The sequence below is a fragment of the Peromyscus leucopus genome, chromosome 7, assembly GCF_004664715.2.
Source record: "Peromyscus leucopus breed LL Stock chromosome 7, UCI_PerLeu_2.1, whole genome shotgun sequence".
In the NCBI taxonomy this organism is placed as follows: Eukaryota; Metazoa; Chordata; class Mammalia; order Rodentia; family Cricetidae; genus Peromyscus; species Peromyscus leucopus.
Window position 1 is genome coordinate 97927483 of NC_051069.1, and position 20890 is coordinate 97948372.

Below are 20890 nucleotides of genomic sequence, written 5' to 3' on the forward strand. Positions count from 1 at the left end.
GGTCCCGACTCGGGGCCGCTCTGTCGCTGCTGTGCCCGGACTCTGGGCAGTGCTGTCGGGATTACCCGTGTTGCGGGATCCAGGAGCGGCTGCCCGACCGCACCTGCGGCTGCCCCCGGCGGCATTGCGTAGAATACAGAGCCTCAGAGGAGCAGGTCGCCTTTCTTGAGACAGGCAGCATTCAGGGCTTAGCTCTGTTTGACCTCACTCACCGCGGCTGACCCGGCTTTCATGTATCCAGAGACTCTTCTTGGGAGGAGGCTGGAAGAGTAGACTTGGGGAGGAGAAGGAATGCAGCTGTTCTCTTGGAAGCAGGGCTCTTCCAGAATAGCGAATGTTTCAAGTATGTGTGTATTTGAGAAAAATCTGGGAAGGATGATCTCTGAGGACGGTGTGCCTGTTCAGAATTGCCCCGACTGTTAACTTTCATTTATTTCTCAGAGAGTCTTTATGTCCCGAACGCTGGTGGTATAGAGATGAATGAAGCTCAAGAGGTCAAGGAAGGCTCCCCGTTAGTGGTCCTTGAATTGTCCAACAGGTTGAGGAAAAATTGGCAAGAAAAATGGGTAAGAGGCTGACGCATGATGTTGCTGAGAAAAATCGTGCTTCGACAAGGATACCAGGTGGAAGTTACTACGGCTCAGAGAGGAGGTAAAACTTCACAGAGGAACAAAGATTTGGGTTTTGCTTGGGTGCATGACAGACTTTTATGAGCAGAAGTGGTGGGCGGAACAGTTACCAGGAATGGGGAACAGCATTGGCGAGCAACAGGGTCGAGACTTTTCTACTCTGCTTGCTGGGTGCCAGACTTAGCTTGTGAGTCTATCAATCTAAGACATTGGGTGAAAAGGAGAGTGCTCAAGCCTGGAATACCTTAGGTCTTGTGTTTTTAGATTTGTTATTTATTTATTTATTTATTTATTTATTTATTTATTTATTTATTTATTTATTTGGTTTTTCGAGACAGGGTTTCTCTGTGTAGCTTTGCGCCTTTCCTGGAACTCACTTGGTAGCCCAGGCTGGCCTCGAACTCACAGAGATCCGCCTGGCTCTGCCTCCCGAGTGCTGGGATTAAAGGCGTGCACCACCACCGCCCGGCTAGATTTGTTATTTTTTATGTATATGAGTGCTTTGCCTGATGTATGTATGTGCACCACATGTATGTCTGATGCCTACAGAGGTCAGGAGGCATTGGCTCACTTAGAACTGCCTTAGTTTTTTTATTCAGTTGCTGGTAGTTTCCCTTAGCTGCCCAAAACAATGTTGACTGCTTAAGCCTCCCAGCCCCATTCCCCTCTTTTGATAGTGTCGTGACATGTAACCAAATCTGGCCTAGAACTCAAAAAATGTCCTTCCTCCCCTCTGAGTGCTTGGATTATAGACATGAACCACCCTGTCCAGCTGTTTTTGTTTTTTGAGATGGCCTCAAACTTTCAATCCTCCTGTTTCAGTCTCCAAGTGCTTAAATTGTGAGCTACCATGCCTGGCTAAATACCCAAGTCTTAATAACTAAAATCTGTGGTTCTGAAAAGAGGAAGGACTGTCCATTGTCAAGAGGGATCAGATTCCACAAATTAAAAGAGAAGTAGCTTCTGTTTGGGGAGAAGGAAGCCGTGACTGCTGACAAGCTCTTTTCAGCATGGGGCTAGGTGCCAGCTGGAAGACCCCACTGGCCTCAAGCCCACAGAAGGTGCTCTTTGGAGATGACCAAAGCAAGCTGATTAAAAAAAAAAAAGTTTCATGTGTGCAGGTGTCTTGCTTACATGTATGTCAGAGGCCAGAAGAGGGCATCAGCTCCCCTGGAACTGGAATTACAGTGAGCCTCCATGCGGGTGCTGGGAATTGAACCCTGGCCCTCTAGAAAACAGCCAGTGCTATTAACTGTTGAGCCATCTCTCTAGTCCCCAAGTTGGTATTTTAAAATTTTGATTCTCCTGCAGCAGCTGCTGGAGTGCTGGGATTATAGGTGTGCTAGCTGGGCTTCGGTGTGCAGGCTTGTAATCCCAATAACTCAGGAGGCTTTGGCTGGGAAATCACAAATTTAAGGTCTGACTGAAGAGTTTAGTGAGACCCTGTCTCATAAAAAAGATAATGTCTTCAGGGAAAGTTTATTATTATTTCCAGTTGTATAAATGGCCTAGAGGGCAAATCAGAAGTCTTGTGCCTCTCAATTAGGCATTTCAGTAAATACAAATGGGGTTTGGACAGTGTTAAAAGTATTTGCTTAGAATGTTCAAGGCTCTGGATTTGATTTCTAGCATCCTGTCTCCCCTAAAATAGGGTCACATTTCTGGGCATGGTGTCACAAACCTGTAATCCTAGCACTATGGAGGCCGAGGCAGGAGGATTTTAAAGTCAAGGCCCATCCAGTCTATACAGAGTTCCAGGTCAGTCTGTACAACAGTAAGACCCTATCTCAGCTCCCTCCTTCCCAAACGAGATTGGCTTCCATTCTGGATTTTTTACTTGGTGGTTGGTGGCAGATAACATCTAGCAAGAACTACCACTTTATGATCAGGGAAGAGTCACTGTCATTTTTCTTCCAGAACTGGGGTCTGAAATCTAGGGCTCTTCGCAGGTATCAGGCCAATACTCATATCATTGAGCTACATCCCTGCCCATTTTTACTTTTTTGTGACTGTTACCCAATCATGACTTCAAGTTGTGATCCTCCTGCCTCCAATTCCCAAGTAGTTAGGATTTTAAGACGTAAGGAATCAACTTGGTAAAACACAGTGAAGGGCTTGGGCTTCCTCACTGCTTTGTGTGTACTTGCTATATGAGTATTTCCTCACCACTGATAAAGGGTCTTCATCTGTGTGTACTTGCTATATGAGTATTTCCTCACCACTGATAAAGGGTCTTCATCTGCGTGTACTTGCTATATGAGTATTTCCTCACCACTGATAAAATGCCTAGTATAAAAACATAGAACAGAGATGGGCATAGTGGCTCATGCCTTTAATCCCAGTATTCGGGAGGCAGGCCTGGTCTACATAGAGTTTCAAGACAGCTAGGGCTACATTGAGAGATACTGTCTCAAACAAACAAACAAACAAACAAACAAACAAACAAAGCACAGTGAGGCTTGTCTACCTCAGACCACCGTGGCTGCAAATGGACTAGAGGGTGAACAGTAGATATCAGACTACTTAGAGGAATGGTGTCCAGACCACTTAGAGCAGTGGTTCTCAACTGGTGGGGTCACCACCCCTTTCGGGGTCACACATTAGTTACCTACACTATGATTCATAACAGTAAAAAATTACAGTTAGGAAGTAGCAATCATAAAGTTTTATGATGGGGGGGGGCTCACCACAACATGAGGAACTGTATTGAAGGGTTAAAGCATTAGAAAGTTGAGAACCACCACCTTAGAGCCTGATTGTAAGAACGTTGGCTTTTTTCTAAGCACTGATGACTGTTAAGCCAGTGAGAACATAGAATTATGAGTTGTGGTTTAACAAGATCAGTCTTTTCCCCCTTTGCATGTGTGTCAGGTGTGTGAGCATGTCTGAGGCCCAAGCCTGGGAGTCTTAGTGAGGCAGGGTGTCGCAACTGAACTCAAAGCTCACCTGTAGGGGTAGGCTAGCAATCCAGCTTGCTCCAGGGACCCCTGTCTCTGCCTGAATTAAAACACACAAACATACGGCAACTTGGCTATCACAAAAGACAGGTGGCTTTCTTTACAAAGTATATTTCCTTTCACTAATCTCTGAAAAAGTACACCATTAGAAAAACAACTACACAAGAATGATAGCCTTTTAATGAGTTGGTTTAATTAATTCAAAGTGATACAGAGTTCAGAGTACAACAGAGATGAAACAGCTCTGGTAGGATTTCGGACTGAGTTTACTTTAAATTCACAGCTGAGGTAGGAATTGCTGAACACTAGAGACAATGAGCCATTGTATTATTTATTATTATAATTTTTTTTTTTTTTTTTTACAAAAGTTTATTACAATGTACAACAGGCTCCGGGATAACACTTCATTCTAACTATAGGTGGCAAAGATGTTATAGTAGGGAATCCAGATGTTTAACAGGCTCCAGGGTAACACTTCATTCTAGCTGTAGGTGGTAAAGATGTTATGGCAGGGAATCCAGATGTTTAAATAGGAATGGAAGAGGCTCACCGTCATCTCAGATATGAGGAACAGCTTACTTTTTGCCAGATTTCTTAATTCCACCTGTGGCTGCAAAAAGAAAAGTTGATTAGGGAAAAATATAGTTGTGGCTAAAAAGCCTCAGGGGTCCTAGTAATACTTGGCTCTTGTACTGGTGTTTATTATGACAGACATGCACAGTTCCTTTTTCAATACGGTCTCTCCTAGGCAAAGGCAAAGCATGGCTAAGGCAAGGCAACTGCTGTGTACTGCTCTCCATTTACACTACTGGTGTCCTTCAGATTAGTTTAGTAACTCTCCTGCCACAGCAACCCACTTCACAGAAAAGTAAGTCTTGATGTTTGGTGTTCTTCAAGATGAGAAGCTAGTATGTGAGAAGCCTCAGTTCTCATCTGGTACTCTGACTTTTCTGTTTTTGGAGTGTTTTATTTTTTGTTTATGGTAAAGTCTTATTAAACAGTACCGGTGGGCTTCAAATTCACCCCCTTTTTTGTGGGCCCTTTCCCCCTATTGTTCTTTTGTTTTTTCTTTTCTTTTTTTGAAACAGAGAAAGAACATAGAAGTTGGTGTGTAGGGAGGTGGAGAAGATCTGGAAAGAGTTGGGGGAGGAGAAAACATGAGCAAAGTATATTATATGGAAAAAATGGGTTTAGCCAGGTGTGGTAGTGCATGTGATTAACCCTAGCACTCAGGAGGCAGACGCAGGAGGATCACTGTGAGTTTGTGGCCACCTCGGTCTACAGAGTGAGTCCCAGCACAGCCAGGACTATACATAGCAGTGATTTCCTACCTTCCTAAAGCTGCAACCCTTTACTACAGTTCCCCATGCTGTGCTGACCCCAACCACAGAATTTTGTTGTCACTTCAGAACTGTAGGTTTGCTACTGTTATGAACTGTAATGCAAATATCTGTGTTTTCCCATGGTCTTAGAGTGTCAAAGAGTGGTTTGCCCCCAAGGGGTCCAGACTCACTTGTTGAGAACCACTGACAGAGAAACCCTGTCTCAAAAAATTCATCTTTCTGCCTCAGTCTCCCTCAGCCTCTCCAGGCGTTAGGATTAGTGCTATATACCACCATGCCAGGGCTCTACCTAAGTAGTCTAACTTCTAATTGCATACTTTTTCCCCTTCATATTTTATGTGTGCCTGCATGTGTGGGCCATAAGCTCACCCTGGGTAGTGTTCCCCATCAACCTTGTTTTTTTTTGTTTTTGTTTTTGAGACAGAGTATCTCAACAGCCCAGAGCTTGCCAAGTAGGCTAGACTGGTTGTCAGAGAACGCTGAGATCTGCTTGTCTCTGCCTCCACAGTGGTGGGACTGTAAGCAGACACCACTATGCCTGGCTTTCTGATGAGGGTTAGAGGTACCCAGCTCGGGTCCTCCTGCTCCTCGGGCAGGCACCTTACCTCCTGAGCCATCTCTCTAGTCCTTACTGCATAGCTTTAAAAAAACATTTCTTTTAAATTGTTTTAATTCTTTTTTAAAATTTATTTTTAATTTTGTGTGTATACCCACAATATATGTGTACCATGTGCATGCCTGGTACCTGCAAAGGCCAGAAGAGGGTGTCAGATCCCCTGGAACTGGAGTTACAGATGGTCGTGGGCAAGCATGTAAGTCCTAAGAACTTACAAGAGCAGCAAATGCTCTTTACTCATGAGCCATCTCTCCAGCACCTTTTTTTTTTTTTTTAATTACATTTTATTCCAGGCAGTGGTGGCACATGCCTTTGATCTCAGCACTCAGGAGGCAGAAGCAGGTGGATCTCTGTAAGTCTGAGGCCAGCCTGATCTACAGAGCTAGTTCCAGGACAGCCAGGACTACACAGAGAAACCCTGTCTCAAAAAAAAAAAATCTAGATGTCAAATTACATTTTACTTTGTGTGTGTGAACATTAGTTCACTCATATATGCCATAGTGCACAGGAAGAATCCGAGGACAATTTTCAGGAACTAGACAGTTCCACCACATAGATCCCACAGACTGAACTTGGGTACTCAGGCTCAGATGCAGGTCTCTACCCACTCAGCTATCTCACTGATCCCTTCACAACTGCATGTTCTTAACTGCCACATTACCACACACTATCTCCTATCTTCTATTCCCGGAGACTGTCTTATTGTGTCTTCATTTTATTCAATTTAAAAAAGCTAATACATTTGCCACTCAGTAGATAATTAGTGAAATGTTTGTACAATGAACTATGCCTAATATAAGAATGAGGGTGCAGCAGAGCGGTGGCGGCGCACGCCTTTATCTCAGCACTCGGGAGGCAGAGGCAGGCGGATCTCTGTGAGTTCAAGGCCAGCCTGGTCTACAGAGCGAGCTCCAGGACAGGCACCAAAACTACACAGAGAAACCCTGTCTCGGAAAAACAAACAAACAAACAAACAAACAAAAAGAACTGTGACAAAATAAATCTTTTAATAAACCAGGCACAGAGTCACATCCCAGCATTTGGAGGCCAAGGCAGCAGTAGAATAAGGAATTCAAAGAACATGTTTGGTGTGTGTGTGTTGTGTGTGTGTGTGTGTGTGTGTGTGTATGTGTATCAGGAAACCTTGATTAAAACAAATAAGAAACCCAAAATAGATGGTGTTCAATGAGAAGTAGTACTAGTTGGATTTCCCTTATCAGAAATTCCTGGGATCAGAAGTTTTTGGGGGACTTTTGCATGTACATATTTAAGGGATGGGACCCAATTATGAACAACACAACATTCATTTATGCTTCACTCCCCCCAACCCCCACCACACACACACACACACACACACACACAATGCATACAGCTTGAAGTTAATGTAATACAGCACTTCCACTTCCTTAGCATTTTGAATGCAACTCACCATCCAAGGCCAGGAGTAGAATTTTCTAGTTCTGGTGAGGTTTCAGATCTGGAGCATTTTGGATTTACAGATTATAAATGCTCAATCTGGAAAGGATTTCACCAAGGTTTGACCTTCTTATACATAATCACAGATTAAAGGAAGGCTCCAGTTACCTGACCTCATTCTAAACAGCAATTTCAACAGCTAGAATTTCATTGCTGTGTGGATAAACAATAGCTCAAACCTACTGCAATAGGTCTTGGGGTGACAGCTCCAGTATCTGTGCCACACTGATAACAGGCAGAATAATCACTAGTTAGAAAACTCGAAATAGCGCTTTTACAATGCACACAAAGCCAGGCTGGTGGCACGAGGCTCTAATCTCAGCTGTCTGGGAGATGAAAGCAGGAGACTCATAAATTCAAGGCCAGCTTGAGAAAAACATGTCTCAAAATAACAATGATGGTTGAGGTCTTGTTTAGCATGCATGCATGAGGTACTGCAATAAAAAAGAATAAAAAGAGGCACAGCAATTAAAACAAAACAACAACAACAAAAAAATGGAGTCAGAGTGACAGCTTAGCAGTTAAGAGCATTGCTGCTCTTCCAGGGGACCCAAGTTGGATTCCCAGCTCACAACCATCTGTAACCACAGTCCCAAGAGATCTGACGCCCTCACCTGCACTGCACACACATGGTACACGGACATGCGCGGAAAAACACCCATACACATAAAACACAAAAGTAAGTTTTTTAAATGTGGAATTGGAACTGCTGGGCCTGTGATTCACTCCTAAGAGGCAAAACCGTGTGTGGGGTGGGGTGGTGGGGTGGTGGGGGATTAGGTTAGCAAGGTGGAGAGAGAGAGCATGAGGCATAGACACAGCTCAGGTCAGAGAGTTGGCCTTGCATAAATGAGTTTGCTCCCTGGCACAGCCACAGATAAACATGAAAACTGCACCCAGAGGAAAATACATGTTAAGGAGCCTGGACTTTTATCTTTCAGTCAGGCACACACACCCAAAGGTGACTCAGGACTCAATAAACAGATAATTCGAGCAGCAAGTAAAAGTTCTATGTTTTAACATAACCATAAAGAAGCAGCGAACGACTACTTTGGAGCCAGAAACTGGACGAAATTCAGAAACTTAGCCATATGCATCTGTTCAGTGTACATTTTCGTGTTTCCATTTCTGTAGCTTCCCTACGGCCTGGAAGCCCAAGACTGTCTGCAGAGGCAAGAGATTTTGTTTTCTGGCCACGTTTCCACTCCCATCCCTCAGTACTGCTGCAAACCGTAGACAGGCCAGGGGGCTTGGCCAGAGTGGACACTCGGACCCTGCAGTTCACCAACGACCCCGGGGACAGACCTGTCCTGTCCCCGTACCTACACTGGCTCGGAGCCCTGGTCTCCCAGAGTTGCGCTCGACCCTCACTTACCCAGGGGTCCCTTGCCCGCGGCCTTGGCTTTTAGCTCCTCGAGTTTCTTCTGCTCCTCCTTCTGTTTCTGCTTGAAAGCCTTATCTTCCTGCGGAGAGGCAGAGCAGGTTCACTCCAGGCCAGAAGCCCAGTCCCTCAGCGCCCGCCCGCCCGCCCGCGCCTCCGCTCCCGTCCTCACCTCGTCCATCTCCTTGGCCTGCTTCTTGGGCTGTTTCAGGGGCTTCTTTTTGCCACCTGTGGGCGACACAAGCATGCTCGGCCCATCCCCGCCATCCATCGCCCTCCTCCTTGCTCCCCGTCCCTCCGTCCCCCAGACCCCACCCAGCCTTACCTTCGCGGCCCGACATGGCGCCTACAGACAGCCCCTTCACCAGACCCCGATCCTAAGCCGGAAACGGAGCTTACTGCCTGCGCCTCTGCCGGGCGGCGGGCCCACTGATTGGCTTCTAGGCAGGAAGTTGCCCTCACGTCTTTTAAATGACGCGTTCTCCAGGGCGGGTGCTAGCCGGTCAGGGGTCGTGTGAGTGGCAGCCGCGGGGCTTACGGCTGGAGCGTAATAGGCTTAGGCTCCTCAGGTACGGGGCGGGAGGCTCGTTCTGCCTGGGGAGGATCCGAAACTGCGGGGTGCGGTGGGGGTGTGTGTGTGGCCGAAGGCCTGTGATCCTGCGCAGAAAGAAAGCTTGCAGGTGGAGGGGAGGGCACGTGCAAAGCGCCTCTCCGGAACCGAGGAAAGCACGGCTGGCTGGAACGATGTAGGATGGGAGGTGGCAGTGACATTATCACCTGGTCCTCAGCTTCGGAAGCCGCGGGGAAAAGTTGGGACTTTATGAAATGATGAGAGTAACTGTTTGCAAAGTCTTTCTTCTAGTTCATTCATGTACTATGTAGAGAGAGAGTACTCTGGAGTGGGATTGAGCAAAACTGACACTGTAGCCGAGCACACCTACAGCAGAGCAAATAAGTCAACTATGTATCCCACTATGTGACCTGTGTAGGGAGAAAAATAGGCAGAGAACGTGGTTTAGGAATGTTCCCTTGGGGGTGGGATGTCGATTTTTGTTAAGAGTGGTTAGAAAAGACCTCTCCAGGGGCTATTTGAGCAGGACTTGAGGAAGACTGGGAGCCAACTATGAACAGGGAACAGCTAACCAGTGCCAAGGCCCTGAGGTGAGGGTCTGCCTAAGTGTGTTCCAGTCCTTCATATGATTGAAGGGAGGAGAAGAGGGAAAGTGCCGTCAGAGAGAAGTGAGAGTCAGATCCCCTCTAAGCCGTGAAGACCGACTTCTGCCTTGAAAGACATGCAGGGCTGTCACAGGGTTTGAGCAGAGAGACATGAGGTTGCTGGTGTTGGAAAAGTCCACTGGCTGCTCTGTTCATAGCTGACCTCAGGCTGGAGTAGAGAAGCAGGGAGACCTGTCAAGAGATCAGCAGAGATAGTCCAGCCTGAGATGAGGGTCATTTTTTTTTTTTTTTTTTGCTTTTTCGAGACAGGGTTTCTCTGTGTAATTTTGCACCTTTCCTGGAACTCGCTTTGTAGACCAGGCTGGCCTTGAACTCACAAAGATCCGCCTGCCTCTGCCTCCCGAGTGCTGGGATTAAAGGCGAGAGCTACCACCGCCCGGCTGAGATGAGGGTCATTGAGACCACTGTGTAGCCCTGGCAGAGACAGAGGGGAGGGGCCCTGGGTTTAGAGAGTCGGTGCGATTTTGCTAGTAGATTGGATTTGAGATAGGAGAGAAGAATGAAGGCTTAGGGTGATGTAGGTTGTCAGTCCAGCGTTTGTACTTGAATTACCACTAACCACAGTGGAGAAGAATATGGGAAAAGCAGTTTGGTAGGGAAAGATAGATCGCTAGTAGATTTTCAAGCAGTGATATGGCTTAGACATTTAGATAATAAAGATTTGTGACAAAAGTCTTGACTGAAGAAGTCACAAGTGTGGTGTGTGTGTGTGTGTGTGTGTGTGTGTGTGTGTGCAGATTGAACCAAGGGTCTTACACATGTTAGGCAAATGCTGTACAATTGAACTATACCCCCAGCTTTTGAAAAAAAAATATTTCTAATTATGTGTGTGTGAGAGAGAGAAAGAGAGAGAGAGAAATCGAGCTCAGAGGCTAGAGCCATCAGGTACCCTAGAACTGGACTTACAGGCATCTCTCCAGCCCAATTACTATTTTTTAATAGCAGCTTTACTGATATAAAACTTACTATGCAACTCAGCTATTTAATTTGTACAATTCAGTGATTTTTTTAGTACATCAAAGATTATGCAAATATTACTACAACCAATTATAAAAGTATTTCCTCTTGCTCTCTCTGAGTTTGAAACAGAGATTCACTCACCAGGCAGTGGTGGTGCACACCTTTAATCCCAGCATTCAGGAAGCAGAGGCAGGTGGATCTCTGTGAGTCCCAGGACAGCCAAGGCTACACAGAGAAACCTTGTCTTGGAAAACCAAAAAAGAAAAAGAAACAGAAACTTGCTCTGTAGACTGAACTACCTAGGACTTGAGTCTTCCCGCCCAGCCTCCCAATTGTTGGGATTGCAGGTATGAGCTCCATGTTGAGTATGCTGAGTACTTTTATTTTCTTCTCCAATACTAGATCTAGCCCAGGACTTCTCCAAGCTAGGGAAATACTGGACCACCTACCTACATTCCTAGCCTGTGGCATTTTGTTTCGTTTCATTAATATATTTTTAATGTTTATGAGTATGTGTGTGCCTGCTTGGCCATCCATGTACCACATACATGCAGTGCCTGTGGAAGCCAGGAAAGGGAGTTGGGTCCTCTAGAGCTGGAATTATAGGTGGTTGTGAGCCATGTGATATTAGGTCCTGGGTACTAAATCCTAGACCTCTAAAAGAGCAGCAATTGCCCTTAAACCGAGACATCTCTCCAGCCCCCAAACCAGTTTTTTGAGTTTGCTTGTGAGATAGGGGCTTACTGTGTAGTCTGGATTAGCATAGAGCTCACAAGATCTGCCTGCTTCTGCCTTATGAGTGCTTGGATTAATGACATGTGTGCCATACCCAATTATAATGTAAATTAAAAAATATTTTTATTATATATAATATATGTAATATAATATTTTATACATATATATGTATATATATTTATTTATTTTTCAAGACAGGGTTTCCTTGTGTTGCCCTAGCTATTCTGGAACTCCTTCTATAGACCAGGCTGGCCCCAAACTCATAGAGATCCACCTGCCTCTGCCTCCAGAGTGTTGGGATTAAAGGCATGCGACCCTTTATTTATTTATTTATTTATTTTATTTATTTATTTATTATGTATACAGCATATATGACTGCAGGCCAGAAGAGGGCACCAGATCTCATTACAGATGGTTGTGAGCCACCATGTGGTTGCTGGGAATTGAACTCAGGACCTCTGGAAGAGCAGTCAGTGCTCTTAACCTCTGAGCCATCTCTCCAGCCCCTATTTATTTATTTTCAAGACAGCATCTCACTACGAAGCCTTGGCTAACCTGGAACTTGCTATGTAGACCAGGCTGGCCTCGAACTCACAGAGATCCACCTGCCTCTGCCTCCTAAGTGCTGGGATCAAGGAGTGTGCCACCACCACCTGGCCCCTCTAGCATTTTTAAATCCAGAAAACTGTATGAGGAATCTGAGCATGCATCTTGGGCTGCAAGAGAGTCTGGCCATTAGGGAGACGAAGGCAAATGGAGCCAAGTGAAATGGCCTTTGAAGGAAGAGGGAGCTCTCGAACGCACAGGCTGATGAAGGGCAAAGAGATGAGGATCAAGAACTGGCCATCATGTGTGGTGGTGGAGTTGATCTGGACAAGAGCCGTGTGACATCTGAGCAGATGCATATCTGGACAGGGGTGGGAGTGAAGGCCATTGCAGAGAATGGGAGGACAACCGGAGACGAGTCCCAGCCGTCTGTCAGAGGATCTGATGGCCGCCTTGCTCTTCCTAAGAAGCACGTGTTTTTCATCCTTGAGGTCAGGGGAGAAGGGACAACTGGCTTTAGATCCTGGAAGAATGCTCGCCTAGCGTGTGCAAGATCCTGGGTTTAACCCCCAGCACTGCCACGGGGCGGGGGCTGGGCAGACCCTGGCCACTGAGAGAGTACGCTAGGAATCTGTAGACGCCCCCCTCCCCATTTCAGTTTTCTCGGTTCGAAACCAGCAAGCTATCAACTGCAGGTGAGGGTAAGATGACCAACGTGTGAGGAGAGCAGGCTGGAAACAGCCGTCCGGTGGCAGTGGGAGATCCCATCTGAAAGGGCAAGATTCTGAACTTGGTCCTTAGGTTCCTGCTTGGCCTCTGTCCATCTGTCCAGCCTCTCCCTCAAACCCTCTCTACCTTCCCTTCTAGCTGCTTTGGCCACTTCTCCAGGGGCTTCCTAGCTTTCCCTCTGTGAGCATCATCCGGCCCTTGCTGGTTGAAGGGCCTGTAAGACACATGTCTGGATGTTCCTGGGATTGAGAGACAGGCCAGTGCATGACGGGGTGGCGAGGAAGGCTGAGAGGAGGGGGTAGAGCAGCGAAACAAGCTGAGGGTCATTGACACTTTTCTCTGTGAAGTTTCTGCTATTGCCAAGTGCATGTTCTTGCTAGGAACGCCATATCTGGTACAGACGTCAGAGAAGGTGGCGAGTAAGGGGTGGTCAAGGAAGGCCTTACTGAAGGGGACATTTGAGCTGACATAGATGAGCCACGTAGACTTGTGGACTGTGGGAGCCCATTCTCGGGTTCCTCGTGGCTTTACCCAGCAGGTCCGAATAGAGGATGATCAGGACCACGGGCCTGAGTGCAGGTGTCTGAGATGGTTTGCACTTGGCTGTGCTGGGGGAGGAGGTCTTTTGCTCCACCCCTTGGCGTCTCTATAAAAACCCTGGGCCAGAGACAGTCGGGGCCCGTTAGAATAGGTTCCAGGCCCTCTCGAGGCTATCCTTTATTTTCTATCTGTTTATCTCCACGATACTCTCCGCAATAAATCCTTCTATCTAATATTTCCTGCTGATCGCACTCAAGAAAACTCTGGGAAGCTGTGGGGGTGGTGGGTAAACGCCCCACAGTGGACGAAGAGGGATGTAGTTGGGGAGATGGCAGAGCACAGAGTCAAGCGGAGGAATGTGCTTCGTGTGTCAGGGTGGCTGGAGCAGAGTATACTGTGGGAAGGAGAAAGGGTGGGAGGGCCCTAGCTGGCCGGCGTCTGCCTGATCTCTTTATCCAGGTGAGTTGGGAACCATAGGCTGTGCCCTCACTCGTGTGTTAACTGACCCTTGGACTGCTGTGTCGGAAACAAGCTGTAGGTCTCATCTCTGCCAGGTGTAGGTGATGTTCCAGGGAACTGAGAGCAGACAGCTGGTAGAGGACAAGCCAGGAACTGGACTGAACGAGCTGGAGGAAGTTGACAAGAAGCAGTGACTTCAGGGAGAGATGGGGGTTTTGAAAGCTATAGGGAGATCAGAGATGTCTGAGTGCCTCTGAATTCGGGGGGGGGGGGGCTCTGAATCATAGAGTAGGATCCAGAGAGAAGGGAGCAGCTGTGAGTGCAGTGATACAGGGCTTGTCTGGCATGGGTCAGGCTCTGCTGGGTTTCACCTCTTACTCAGGGCTGCGGAGGGAGATGGAGGTGGGAGGCAGGGCAAAGGCAATGGCCAACCCACTTCTGCCAAGTGTTGCTGGGGGAGCCGGTGTTGTGTTTGGCTGTGATGGGGCTGTAACCTGGGTTCTGGGCGCCCCGGGATTGGGGCTTGGGATGCTCCCCCAACCACTGGGCCATGAGCGTTGTATGCTGCCTTAAGCATGCTCCTCAGCTTTATGAGCACCAGCTTGGAACCAGTGTCACAGAGATGCCCCCTTCTGTGGCTCTCAGCTTGAGCCCACTTTGACCAGAAGGCATGTCTCTTTCTATCAGGCTTTGTTTTCAAAAGGGCCGGAGAGCGCCACTGACGAGGACAAGACTGGGATGCTTTGAGCAAGTCTGTGCGTGAGGAAGTCCTCACACCTGTGTTTGTTTACGTATATCCTTTTCATGCGATCAAGTTAATAAGTATACAGAGAAGAAATTTAAACTATCCCGCCTTTTCCTAGTTACCACCCGTGAGAATTCATGCCTTGACACTGAGGAAAGAATCCCAGTAACAGTTTGAGGAGGCCTTTTTGTGTTCTCCGCATGCCCTACCTCGCCCTCTGCCCGCTCCCTGTGCTCTCTCTGGTTGACCACCAGGTGTCGCTCTGGTCAGGGCTTTAAACTTCAGGGTTTAAAGTGGTTTGACCAGAGGACATTGCCAGGTTTTTCTGGGATTCTGGGTAACCTGGCCCTCCCTTCAGGGTTCTGAGTCCCTTCTGTTCTTGGGCCGGGGCAATGCCTGACTCTGTGTATTCCCTGTCCTGTTCAGATCAGAGGAAGCAGGTGTTGTTAGGGCCCAAACGTGGAAGCAAGACTGAAAGGGAGCAGAGAAGCCTGACCTGCTGAGTAGTGGCCGAGGCTGGGGAGGAAGTGGGGGTGGGGGATGTGAGACAGGGACTTGGTAGCCTGAAGTCAGGTGGGAGGGCAGAGGGGTGGTGTGATCTGAACCTAAGACAAGCACCCCGTGGCAGGGAAAGCAGGCTTTTCCTCCCCTGGAACTGTCCTTTTGAAGAACGGCTAGTGACAGCCTCAGTAAGTCTCCAAGTTAGATATGAGGGTCTGTATAGAAATGACTCTGGAAGTTAACTTTCCTCCACTCAGCCTTAGTTCCGTCACTCCGGAGGGAGGGGGGGGGGCTTCGTTTGTGTTTTTGCAGTACTGAGGATTGAACCTAGGATTGTAGGCATGCTAGGCAAGTGCCCTGTCCCTGAGCTATATTCCCAGTCCTTTAAAAGCATTTTTACTTTTCGTTATTATTATTATTGTTTATTGTTGTTGTTTGAGACAGGGTCTCACTAGGTAGCCCTGGCAAGACTGCAACTTGCTATGTAGATGAGGCTGCCCTTGAACTTCAGTCCTTCCACATCAGCTTCCCAAGGAGCTGGGATTACAAACCTGGACCACCATTCCAGCCCCCCGGGCCTTTGTTAATCTTTTTGTCATCATGGGCAACCCAGGTTTGAGGATTTTCTCTGACCTTAGCAGAAAAAGCAAGCACCAAGAGTCTCATCAAGGTCCCGTCAGAGAGACCTAGATGGTGGTGGGTGGGGGGAGGCTGGTTTGTAAGGCATCATGGGAGGGAAGGGAAGGCATGATGCCCTGATGAGCTTTCCCATTAATGTGCTCCCTTGTCCTGCAGACCCATAGGAAAACCTGGCCTTCCTCCTGCTGTAGAGGCGGAAATTAGTCTGTTTAGCACTAGGCGTAGTGTTTGAGAACGGCATGGTGTCGAGCCTTTCTCAGTCAGGGATTCATCTCTCTGCTTTCTTCCTCATAGCTCTTCCGATGACGGGGTGTAGCCCTGTGTTTGCCATGCAGCACATTGTGGGTGTGCCCCATGTGCTGGTACGAAGAAGCTTCCTTGGAACGGAGCTCCTTATGACCAGGACTCTGTGCAGTCCAGGTCCCAGCCAGCCCAGAGAGAAGCGACCAGAGGCTGCGGCCTTAGGGCTGTATCACCGCCTCCCAGCATTGGGAAGAACGCTGGGCCACACCATTCAGCAACAAGCAACCTCCACCGCCAAGGCTTGGTGGGACAGATATGAAGAGTTTGTGGGACTCAATGAAGTCCGAGAGGCTCAGGGAAATGTGACTGAGGTGAGGAGGGGAGCCAGGGTAGTTGGCTTTGCCTTCGTTTTGGGAAATATGTCTTGGTCTAACAAAAAAGTTCCCAGCTGCCTATGTGGTGGCAGCTGGGAACTGTATGGACACTTTGGTCTTTTGTGTTTGAGACAGGGCCTTATATATCCCTGGCTGGCCTTGGAATCCCTATGTAGCCAAACTCCTGATCTTCCTGTGTCCACCTCCTGAGTCTTGGGATTACAGGTGTGTCCATCACAACTGGCCTTCTTCCTTTCTGAGACAGGGTTTTATCCTGAAGTCCAGGCTTGCCTGGAACTTATAATATATTCCAGCTGGCTGCAAACTTGTGATCTTCCTGCCTCAGAGCTGAGATTATAGGCGTGGGTCACCACACCCAGCTCAGACTTGCCTTTCCTAAAACATCCCTGGTAGAAATATTTGACTCTTCCTCATGTGGAAATCTGGATCTGTGCTGCTGAGGTGGAGGTCTGTCTCTAGGTAATTATACCCACTGCCCTGTGAAAGCCCTCAAGCACTGAAAAGTCCCTGGCTAATGACTCCCCTTGCATTAGACCAGCAGATCGTCCTTCGTGGACTGTTTTCCCTGGGTGTGAAGGCGCAGGACACTGGGAAACGGCATGTTGGGAGGTAGACAGCGCTGCCTGTGCTTTTCAAGGCCTTGGTGCAGCAGGAATGCACTCATTCACCTGTCTCCACTCAGATGCAGGGCTGCGTAGCAGGGTGGGAAGAAGCTGGGCTTTAGGCACGTGGTTGTCTCCTCTTGGAAAATATTTTGTGAGTTTGGCTGAGCTGAAATTGCCAGGGCCATCAGCTGGAGGCTGGAGGGATGCTTTGATGGTGGTACTGTAGGCCTCAGTAACACACTAGAAACAGCGTAAGAACATGGGTTCCTCGGGTGGTTCCCACCAGACCAGAGTTGGCCGGTTTGGGACAAAGATTGTGTCACTGTTTGCTTTTTGCAAGTTTCTCAGGGGCATGTTATTTCTGCTTGAATGAATAAATCCAGTGCTTCACGTGGGCGTGGCCTACGGCTGCATGTTGAGCGTGCCAGAGCCAGGATTAACGTCCAAGGACTGTGTCTACCTTTCACAGTGACACGCCAGTGACCTCTTTTCAGCTGCTGCCTTAGCTATGGAGCTGAGCCTGTGTGGGGCTGGACAGAAAGGGCTGATGGCATCTGACCTTCTCTCTGCAGGCAGAGAATGTGTTCATGGTGGCTCGTGGCCTTGTCCGAGAGGCTCGGGAGAATTTAGAGGCGCAGCAGGCTAAGCTGAAGGAGGTAAGGGACCGTTTGGACCGAGTCTCCAGGGAGGACAACCAGTACCTGGAACTGGCTACTTTGGAGCACAGGATGCTGCAGGTGAGCCCCTCAGGAAAGAGCCCCAAGCATGGCAGGGTGTGGAGGCGGTAACCCTGACTGTTGATAGAAGCTCCTGTGGTGGTCGCGGCCCCAGGCTTCCAGAGCCTGTCTGCCTGCTCTTCCCTGAGTACTGACTGGGCTGAACAGTCCAGCAAAGTACTGAGTGACACCCAAACTACTGAAGAGAGGCTGGAGGGCCTGGTCAGGGGATCCTACGTGCTTATTTCCTGTAGACATGTTCTGCATGACTTCCCCGGGGGAGATCATGTGGCCACCTTTCATACTTCCTTCATTCATTCAAACAACAGCAGGTGTTGGTGGACCAGGGGCAGGGGCGTGGCTCCCGTGCCAGTGGCCGCAGTCATAAGGCCCTTGCTGCCGCCTGACACCACTTTGCTCCCACAGGAAGAGAAGAGGCTCCGCGCAGCACATACGCGTGCCGAGGACTCAGAGCGGGAGAAGTTCTCTCTCTTCTCTGCAGCTGTGCGGGAGAGCCACGAGAAAGAACGTGCAAGGGCCGAAAGGACTAAGAACTGGTCCCTCATTGGGTCAGTTCTCGGAGCTTTGATCGGTGTGGCCGGCTCCACCTATGTTAACCGTGTCCGGCTACAAGAGCTGAAGGCCTTACTCCTGGAGGCTCAGAAAGGGCCTGTGAGTCTCCAGGAGGCCATCCGTGAACAGGCTTCTAGCTACTCCCTCCAGCAGAGAGACCTCAAGGACCTTATGGTGGATCTGAAGGGCCTGGTGCATGCTGGGCAGGACCAGGGCTCTGGGTCATCAAGAGGTGCCTCTTCTACCCGAGGAAAAGACATAGATGTCCTTTCAGCTGCCATGAAAGAGCAGCTCAGTCATTCCCGGCAGGTCCATTCCTGCCTAGAGGGTTTACGAGAGCAGCTTGATGGCCTGGAGAAAACGTGCCGTCAAATGGCTGGGGTGGTTCAGCTCTCAAAGGCCGCAGCACACCCGGACCTGACGGAGCCAGCAGCCGGGGCCCTGCCCAGCTCTCTGCTGGAACAAGGGAGCATGATCTTGGCCCTGGCTGATGTGGAGCAGAGGCTAGAAGCCCAAGTCAACAGGAATACTATCTGCAGCACACTGGTCACCTGTGTGACTGTTATGGCCACGCTTCCTGTGCTCTACATGTTGTTCAAGACCAGTTAGCCCTGGGCTCCCTCTTCAAAGGGGCCTAAGGGGGAGTGTGGCTTTTGTTGGTGAGATAATGAATCTTGAGGTACACAAAACCTCAGACTGACTGAGTACCATCTGAGGGGCTCACCAGCAGGTATATTTTATTTTATAGGTAATACTTACATTAATTATCAAAACTTTGTGCAAATGTCCAATTAAAATATCTAAGAATTTGTATTATTTAAAAGAGTTTTTACAGCAGGGCAGTGGTGGGACACGCCTTTAATCCCAGCACTCAGGAGGCAGAGGCTGGTGGATCTCTGTGAGTTCGAGGCCAGCCTGGTCTCCAGAGTGAGTTCCAGGACAGCCAGGGCTGTTACACAGAGAAACCCTGTCTCAAAAAACCAAAAACAAAAAAAGATTCTTACATCAGACTCAGTTTTGTCATTTACTCCAGAAATCTGGGATTTGGGGTTCGACCTGGAGTGAGAGAACTCATGCCTTTAGTTCCTTTCTTATCCTCAGGACTGTGTTGGACGAGGTGGTCATCCCTGAGGTCTGGGTTCTCACTTTGAATATCCCGATTTGCCCCCTCTGCCCGTTTGGTCTTCCTAGCCTGGAGCACAGCTGTCTGCCTGGGGTAGGGAAGAGAGGGACTTCCTGGTTCCTGTGCCTGAGTGTGCTCAGGGAGAGGAAGGAAGAGATGCGGACGTCATACAGACCCATGGCTTGTCTGCCTCCCTTATGCTCTGGTCCTGTGCAACCCGGGACCCTCCAAAGGCCTGGGCAGAGTTCAGCCCCATGCTGGTGGCAGCGTGGAGAAGTAGTTAGAGGTACAGTGAAGCATGGGTGTGGACTGCCCTGAGAACCCTGACCTCCCTTTTCAGAGGGAACAGTGACCCTTGACTTCCTCAGCTAAGTGGTGTGGGAGGCCTTGTGTAAACAGAATTTGTGGAGTGTTGCTCTGTGCCTGTTAGAGGTCTAGAACCATAGTGGAGAGTCAGTCTAACGGCCTCCCCGGAGTGCACCCCCACCCCAGCGTGCACCAAGGCCGTGTGCTTCAGGTGGGAGCTTGTTTGTGCCCTTGGAGCCACAAGTGTTTCCCACGAGGAGCCGCAGTCTCTAAACAGCAAGTGTGGCCCAAATGGCTCCTCAAGGTCTTTGAACCTCTGAGAACCTAATCTCTCCGTCATTCGGTTCCTTCATTCTCAGTATACAGTGGTTCCCTAGGGTGAGATAACCCCAGCACCTAAGGGTGTGTTCATACTCCTGAAGGGCCAGGAAGCACGCATCTGTGTCCAGATGAGGGAGGATGTGGAGAGTTCAGGTGCCCCTCTGGGATAAAGTCAGTTCCAACAGGTATACACTTGATGAAGTGGGTTTGAGAGGAGCGGACTCCCCACATGTGAAGGAGGACTCCTAGAAGTTGCAGAAGTAGGAAGGCCAACAGAAGTGGGAGTCAGGGTAGACTGTCCCAGCTGAGGTGGGGATAGATCTGGGAGACTTGTGAAGCCTAAGGGTGCGGAAAACAGGTTGTCCTGCCGGATTGTCACAATGTGCTGATGATGTCCTAGGTGACTGGAATCAGGTGCTGCAAGGGGGGGGTGGAGGAAGAGAGGTGACCTGAGACCTAGGGGAAGGATATTTTAGAAAGCAGGAAGATGACCCTGTCTTAGTCAGTTTCTACTGCTGTGATGAAACACCATGACCAAAAGCAAGTTGGGGAGGAAAGGGTTATCTGGCTTATGTTCGTCATTGACAGAAGTCAGAACAGGAACTCAAACAGCGTCCGGAACCTGGAGGCAGGAGCTGACGCAGAGGCCATGGGGGGGGTTGCTGCTTACTGGCTTGCCCATCATGGCTTAGCTGAATGAGCGTGCTTTCTCAGAGAAAGCAGGACCACCTACCTAGTCCACCCGCAATGGGCTGGGCCGTCCCCCATCAATCACTAATTAAGAAAATGCCCTACAGCAGGATCTTATGGAGGGATTTTTCTCAATTGAGGTTCCCTCTTGTCAGGTGACTCAAGCTTGGTCAAGTTGACATAAAACAAGCCAGCACAGCCCCCACCCCCACCCCCCTTGAGATGGCGGAGGAAGAGGAAGGAGTCTAGCATCAGCTCTGAGTACAACCTCCTCTGCAGGCTTCCCTGCTGGAGAGCCCTCTAACCTTAGAGGCATATATATATAATATATATATTATATATATGTATATTATATATATGGCAGATTTTGCCTTTCCGGATGTTGTGCCGATGGCCTTGAGCTAAAGTCCTCCAAAAGCCCTGAGG

At 48.7% G+C, this 20890-nt stretch overlaps 1 protein-coding gene and 1 long non-coding RNA gene across 8 annotated transcripts; one reads left to right on the top strand and one right to left on the bottom strand.

Moving 5' to 3' along the window:
• Nucleotides 1-6: 6 nt before the first annotated feature.
• Ccdc51 (coiled-coil domain containing 51) lies at nt 7-18840 on the top strand. Of its 7 annotated transcripts, XM_037207937.1 has the most exons (5): nt 7-343; nt 442-651; nt 15787-16106; nt 17308-17472; nt 17878-18840. In XM_037207937.1, the coding sequence occupies exons 2-5, from the start codon at nt 582-584 to the stop codon at nt 18631-18633; spliced, it is 1311 nt and encodes a 436-aa protein (XP_037063832.1). In that variant the 5' UTR covers nt 7-343; nt 442-581; the 3' UTR covers nt 18634-18840. The 7 variants fall into 7 exon arrangements, with proteins under 7 accessions (XP_037063832.1, XP_028742751.1, XP_028742754.1 ...); XM_028886918.2 differs by having other exon boundaries at nt 7-651; XM_028886919.2 differs by lacking the exons at nt 7-343; nt 442-651 and adding an exon at nt 8884-8971.
• Nucleotides 3758-8846, bottom strand: LOC114705193. The gene is made up of 4 exons (XR_003736363.2): nt 8728-8846; nt 8575-8630; nt 8397-8484; nt 3758-4196 (listed from the first exon to the last, which is right to left on the bottom strand). It is a non-coding gene; the product is annotated as an uncharacterized LOC114705193 (long non-coding RNA).
• Nucleotides 18841-20890: the final 2050 nt, after the last annotated feature.